Source organism: Branchiostoma belcheri, unplaced genomic scaffold, assembly GCF_001625305.1.
Source record: "Branchiostoma belcheri isolate BF01 breed outbred unplaced genomic scaffold, Haploidv18h27 scaffold32, whole genome shotgun sequence".
Lineage (NCBI taxonomy): Eukaryota > Metazoa > Chordata > Leptocardii > Amphioxiformes > Branchiostomatidae > Branchiostoma > Branchiostoma belcheri.
In genome coordinates, this window is record NW_017803932.1 from 1,536,631 (window position 1) to 1,543,725 (window position 7,095).

Genomic DNA, 7,095 nt, shown 5'->3' on the forward strand with positions numbered 1-7,095 from the left:
GGTGGGTGGAGAATCCTACATTTTGGCTTAGAATCGAATCACAGCTTAGCCCAACCATTGAATTAAGGTTATGTGATTTGTTAGCAAAAAAAAGTGTGTCTGAATGCTACAACAGAGAGCTTTAACGGAACATCTGGCAAAGTCCTGACTTTTCCATTGGCCATACAAGAACCAAATCTTGTTGACGTAAGTCTTCTAATGTTTTATGATATTACAAGGCGGCTGAAATTATAAGTTTGTGAAGGCCGAAGCTGGTCTTGTACCTTATCGGATTTGTGTCGAGATATCGTCTGCGACGCTGTGATTGGTCGGCGGGATTTGGTCAGACGGGCCGACAGACAAGACAAAAGGGGGATGATCAGGTGTCCTGAGTCATCCCAACACAAGTAACTCCAGGGGGGAGCCTCATTACCTCAGCCGTGGGATTGGAACCTAAGTAGTACAGTCTCAACCTATTAACCTAATGTAATTAGCCCTTGTTAACACAATCACACGTCAACAACTTATTTAAACCCGCCCCCGCGGCTTGGACGCCACACAAGCTTTTACCTTCGATGTCATCACAACTTCCTCGTTGAGTGACATTTTGTAGTCGGAAGCCCCGCATATATTTGCCAAGTTTCCATGGCACTCCTCTCCCACTTGTATGGAGGTAGTTGTACTTTTTATCCATTCCAAGTGCCGCGGGTGAACGTGGTGAGACCAAGCGCTGTTGTGGGTCTGCCCCGTACATACCAGCGGCCGGACCCGCTCCTGTCAGTCTACCCGCGCCATTGCCTACGCCAACTACCACCTGTTGTGATCACGGAAATGTCGTCGTCCTCAACGGAGCGGTCCCCGAGCCCCGAGGAGAAATCCCCGGCCTCTCCTCCCGCTAGAGCAGCTAGTGGCACAAATTCCAGCCCCTCGACGCCAATCATCAACTTCTCAATTGACGGGATTCTCGGTCTGACTGGCCGCGAGGAGGCCAGGGTGCCCGCCGCCGGGGAGGCCTCGGACGAGGCCCCCAAAACCTCCGACGCGGAAATTACCAGTCTTTCGTCCATATCAGCCGACGGGGCATTATCACTCCCGGGGATGGACGACCCGAGATATCAGTTCTCCTGGCTGCAGTGTACCCGGTACAAACCACCAAAACTTCCACGTAAGTGTTTATAAATCTTTTATACGCCTCCACAACAAAACTGTGGCCTGTATTCACATCAAGTGCCAGTTCATTCTTCTTTTCATTAGTCATCAAGACATGAAAATACACTTACATAAGAAATACAGTACTTCAAAGGAGCCGTAAGCAGTGTAGGATCCATTTTTTTCTAGGTGGTCTAAATAGATAGCTTGTATCAGGACTATCTTCCATTGTTTCTTATATTTGCGCCAGAGGCGTCAAACCCACATGTTCTTTGTGCGTACAATTTCTTTAAGAGTCCAACGAAGCAGACTAATGAGAACTCTGTACACATGGGGCTGCTGACCCCTCTAGAGTATAAACATGTTTTCAGACAATTATTAATACCTTCCAAGAACATTATATCGACTCCAGCTCTTCGCAAGAGGGTTAAGGACAATTTGTAGTGTTTAAAACGTTCCTTTGTCTCTTTCACCGACGCTGAACACAACATTTCTTTGATGCACAGAAAGGCCGAAAACATTCGTTCTGATAACATGTAATGTGACAGAAAATTAATGATTGAAGACCCACGGCTTCAAAAATATTTTCCTACGATGTCTGACGGAATTAATTCTTTACACCTATCTGAAATATATGTCATTCTATGGCAACGCTAGGAAGAAATAACAACAATACTGAGGGTACACCTTGGACTAAGACCAATACGTTTTCCCCTAAATGTCATTCCAAGTCTCGCCCCAGTTGTAGGCAAGGTTTTTATGATTCTTTTACCATTAAACAATTCTATTCACAGGTAATGCATCCGTCAAATTGATTATGTTTCACCACAGTAAACACTATATATGAATTCGAACCTGTTGTGTATTGTGAAAGTCCCTCTTCCACCAGTCTCTTTTGCTCTAGGATAGTTTTTTGGGTGGTTAGTGAACCCACAGCGGACTACTATATCACTAGTTTATGTTTTGCTTGATGATAGAATATTAGCACAGATTGTCAAGGTTTATTTACGCCCAAACAGTCGTATCTGCAGAAAAACCATTGATAAATTCATCTTAATGCTAGCGTCTCTGTCTGTCTCGGTAATAAATGCTTCAACCCCACGCGGTTGTGGCGTGAGCTAAATCACTCTCTAACGCTGCATTCGATTTCTTTGGAAAGTATAACAGTTTCTGTTATGTAGAGTGATCACCATATTTTCCATATTCTATCGCTTTTGACTTAATGAATATTGAAGTGTTTAACAGTAAAATATACGTCAAAGCATTGATATAAGACTGAAAGCACGTTCATTCCGTCAATTTTAGCCATGCTTTTATTTTCACCAGCGCGCACGGGGAAGCAACGAGAATGTAGGACAGACACGTAGAAACACTTCTATTATACTGTTATGAACGACATCGTATATTATTTTCCTGGAAAGATTTGATTCTAGCGTTGTTATGAAGGGTAACTGAGAGTGTGCTGTGGTGCTAGCCTGGGTGCCAAGCTATTGGTATAGTCGGGCATATATAGGGAGCGAGTATGAGAGGTATACAAACAGGACGGCACCCAAGCTACTGTGTGGTGCTCGTTTAATGGCGAAATTTCGCGGCATGCACCACCTCATGACTACGTACTCTGTGACGTTACGTCCCGCCCGTACGTCAGACAAAATACCGAACTCTGTCCGCCATATTACACCTGCACAACCACAGGGGCAAAATTACACACGCTGGTGCAGTTTTCATAACTATTTCCCTCTTTTATTTTATCAGGTGCCAAACGAAAAGATGGCAGCAAGAAGAGGAAACTCGGGCGGAACCCCAGGGTTCCCTTCTCCGCACACCAGGTCGCGACGCTCGAGTCCAAGTTTCGGCGGACACACTACCTGAGCAGCGTGGACGTGTCCGAGCTATCCGTGGCGCTCAACCTGTCAGAAAACCGGGTAGGCAGACTCTTCTGTCGGCTTCTTGTGCTTATCTGTTCCCCTAAAAAGTACATTTCCGGTAGTAGAAAAAGTAGGAATATTCACAAAGATCACGGCGGCGATTTTATGTTTTCTCTTCTGTCTACTACAGCGGATGTAAGGTTGATAGGAAAATCCTCATGCCTGACAACATTTCCGTCTGTTTTCTTTTCTCTCCCGCTCTCACCGTGTTTGCTGCGCGGGCGTGACAGTCTTACACCGGACAAGGCTTTATAAAAATGTCAAATTTAACAGCTGCATGTAACTGCCAAGGTCTTTGTGAAAACAAAAAGCTATATTGATGTACGTGTATGTGCTGTCTCCGCCACTTGAGAAACGATAGCAATACAAGCTCTATTTTTTAAGCCATATAATAAGTGTACCAACAAATACATGTAGTAACATTACTGTAGGGTTGCTTTTTTGTCTTAAAATGTTTCTAAAAGCCTAATTTCAAACAAGATAATTCGTTTTGAATATTGGTCAGCAGCCCACACCACATTCCCGTAATACAGAACAAAAAAATCAATAAGGAACCAGATTCCAAAGTGTTAAAGAATACTGAAAAAAATCTGCAAAATCTATTTGTGACTGTTGGATGATAAATCAAAGCACTGTTTTCTTGTATTTAAATAATTTAAAGGACGTACCTCTGATACGAAGCCAAAATTGTTTTATGAAAAAAATCATTCATTTGCTGGACATTCAGAGTTAAGACACTAAATATAGATATATACATTTTACTTCATTTGGTGACAGTCTAAACTTTAATTTGTGAAATGATATTCATAGAACGCACTAGCCGATTAGGTTTTATTCAGAGCAATTTTCATGTAACATTTTGGTCAACAATTTTACCCCGTCTTTTTTAAGTCAAGTTTAGTCCGTCAAACATACACAGTGAAAGAAGAAAAATGTCCAGCAGAAAACTTTCCTGGTGTGAATGAAGCAAACAACTCCCGCTGTGCTGATTCATAGTTTCGATTTTTATCTCTTAATCCTCGCTTTTTGACAAATCCGTGTGGTGTGTTGCTGATGACAAGAAATAGAACCATTAGAAGAAATAGAAGCATTTCCTGTCTGCCCCCAACCCGATCGCCACCTCCACCAATACACATCCCCAATATGGATGGATACATCAATGGAAGAGAAAGTGGATTAACAATACGCACACACATACCAGAAAAAAATGAGAGTAAAAAGAGACAAACGCTTTGCTCTACCATCACTTGTTTGTGTGTTTGTGTATAGGTGTGTTTGTTTATTTGTTTTTTTTTTCAAGATACCTTTCCTCGCTTGTGACTTGTATGTGGCATGAGATTTCTTAACTTTTCTAAAATCATTTTAGTATGGCTGCTGATGCGTAGTATAGAAAAATTAAAATGATTGGTTCAACTTCTTGCTTCAGTTGGAGTGTTAGATAGAGGTGTTTTTGTTAATGTCTAAAAGTATATATCTATGAAGTAATCGTCCGAACATCTACAGCAATCATTTCTGTAACGATAATCGTGCTTGGATATTCATACTTCTGATGTGTTATTTCTTATAGGTGAAAATTTGGTTTCAAAACCGCCGAGCTCGTGAAAGACGGGAGCGGGAGAACCGGGAGCAGGGCCGGTTGCAGGCGGCGGCAGCGGCGGCCGGAGTCCCCCTTCCTGCCGTGACGTGGCCAGAGAGCCAGGCGGCGAGTCATGGTTCGCCCACGGCCAGCCCCACTCACCAGTACGTGCCCGCTGTGGGACAGGGGACCTCGGCTTTTACACCTGTGCCGTTCACCTATGGAATGGACTAACCAACCTGGTATGCTTGTGTGCCATCGGTTTCAAACGGTCGTTATTTTTGAATGTGTACAGTTAGTATCAGTGATCGTTGGTCGACACCTCTGCAAATAGGGACAATATTGCACGTTTCTGTTGTTCTGTTTTGTGTAACGTGCCTATTTTCTACCAAACCAGTGCCATACGTGATTGCCGCATCGCTATGTAGTGATTGGAATACAAACATATAAACACCATGCCAATGAAGGAGAATCTAAATGTGACTTTGGCACAGCTCAACTTGACGTTAAAGACACTGTTTAGAACCAAGTCGGAGAAAAACATCAGAAATAAGATGGTGTTTGGGTTCATATTAATTTTTACGGTAGATGATATTTCAAAGGGAATCTTAATCATTTTTCTAAGTTTCGTAAAACATTGTTCTAAAATGTGCTGAAATGTACTTAACTGAAACTTTCTATCAAAAGAGGGATTTTGTATTCAAGCCGAACTGGAAAATAGAGATATTATAGGAACGTGAATGTACACAGCTGAGTTATGCATCAACAGGTACATTTTCTTTTGGAATATCTTCAAAAAGTGCCGTTTTCACGTGCAAGTTGCCAAAGCCAAAGGAAATCTTCTGTGGGTTCGTTGTACAGTAAGTCGGTAGGCTGGTGGAACGATGCTGTGTTGAGTGCTGCCTTCTCAAATATGTGAATCTGACATGTTTTAGATAACTATCAAACAACAATTATATTGTTGGAAAGCTATTTTATTGTTCAGACGTTTGTATATGTACATGGAATCGTATAGTTTTGTAGTTAGAATAGATAATGCTACCTTGTGAGTGCAGACGCTGTATTTTAGACGTGAGTGATGTTACAAGTATTTTTTTGCCATGACTTCGTCTTGACGTTTTGAAAAAAAGACGTATTAGATTTTGTATACTGTGAACTGGGGCAGTCTCTCACAAAATAGTAACCTGGAAGAATATCATTATCATATACAGTTGTGATATAAACTTGAGAAAGCGTTTTAAATAAATATTTTTTCTTGGAACCATGAAATGTGTGCATACGTCACCCTTAGATGCTTACACGTAGCTACAGTTGAGGTTACGGTTTGTTTAGACTGATTTCAGGGGTTAGTTCTGCATTAACACACTTTCAGATTCAAAAGTCTTTATTATTTAAGTAAAAAATGGGAATAAATAACCTATTTCCCCAGTCAAGTTGTATCGGAAACACAGTTGTTCTCTCGAAAGTTGCCCCGCTCTTTGTTGCGGACAGGTTATGTGTGTATCAGGGCCGTGTTCTTCCTGACGATACAGGTTTCTGACAGCAGCTAGCAAATGAAAGGAAATCTACGGACAATGACGATGTGTCGTACCATATTAACTGACGTCTTTCAGTGAAAATAGCTGTGGCACATCCTTGTCGTCGGTTCTATCAAAACCTCGCCGAAAATCCTACAGCAAAAAAGGCACAGCGGACGTGACACGCGCGCCCACGGCCGCGGCTCGGTTTGGTACATCCCGCTGAATCCGGACATGTGTTCCCGCTGCTGGCGGCCGCTGCCAGGCCTGGGGAGGCCGGATCATCCCAGCTTACGGGATGCTTATACCGTATGGAAAACGGCAGGTGGCTTGTTATGTGCGTGGAAAGTACTGTGAAAGTTTGTGTTTGCAATGGAATTATTTGGGCAATGTTTTCCTCCAATATCCCATGCCTCAACACATATAAGATAGCAAGGACGGATACTAAAAGAAAGTTTGCATTATTGGGAAATGTACAACGCCCCAAACAACAACTACTAGATAGATAAGATAATTAAGAAATAAGAAAAGTCACACCGCATGTTTCTTGACAGAACAATCATAACCTCCTTGGCCAATACCATGCCAAACTTTTCCCCTGCTCTCAGACAATGTGCGATTACAGTGTGAGTTCTCGTCATTCGCCTTATTTGTTGGATTGCCTTGAGTAACACCTGTGATATTCTTAAGTTGGGTATGGGAACTGCAACAAGACAAAGCCCTACAAACCTCTTACTGAAAAACTGTGCCCTCGCAAGCCTTTACTGTTTATATTCACACAATGGCACTACCGGTACATTCGCATATACTGAAGGTCTTTTAAAGTAGATACTTTTTATTTTGTTAGTTGTTATTTTGCAATAGTGTATCATTGTTTCCATGGCACTGGAAACAATAGCTTGAGTGGAGGCGGTGTTTCACATTTGCAATTCACCTGTCATGAAAA

At 42.2% G+C, this 7,095-nt stretch overlaps 1 protein-coding gene across 1 annotated transcript; it reads left to right on the forward strand.

Moving 5' to 3' along the window:
• The first annotated feature begins 526 nt into the window (after positions 1-526).
• On the forward strand, positions 527-5,861 carry LOC109474862 (homeobox protein vab-15-like). The gene is made up of 3 exons (XM_019775322.1): positions 527-1,144; positions 2,884-3,053; positions 4,624-5,861. Exons 1-3 carry the CDS (start codon positions 625-627, stop codon positions 4,864-4,866), a joined length of 933 nt encoding a protein of 310 aa, XP_019630881.1. The 5' UTR covers positions 527-624; the 3' UTR covers positions 4,867-5,861.
• Positions 5,862-7,095: the final 1,234 nt, after the last annotated feature.

Excerpts from the sequence above, each read along its gene's own strand:
- LOC109474862 (XM_019775322.1), top strand. The coding sequence starts at position 625 with ATGGCACTCCTCTCCCACTTGTATGGAGGTAGTTGTACTTTTTATCCA. Across the intron at positions 1,145-2,883 it reads CAAACCACCAAAACTTCCAC|GTGCCAAACGAAAAGATGGC; the intron begins GTAAGTGTTTAT and ends TTATTTTATCAG. Across the intron at positions 3,054-4,623 it reads TCAACCTGTCAGAAAACCGG|GTGAAAATTTGGTTTCAAAA; the intron begins GTAGGCAGACTC and ends TATTTCTTATAG.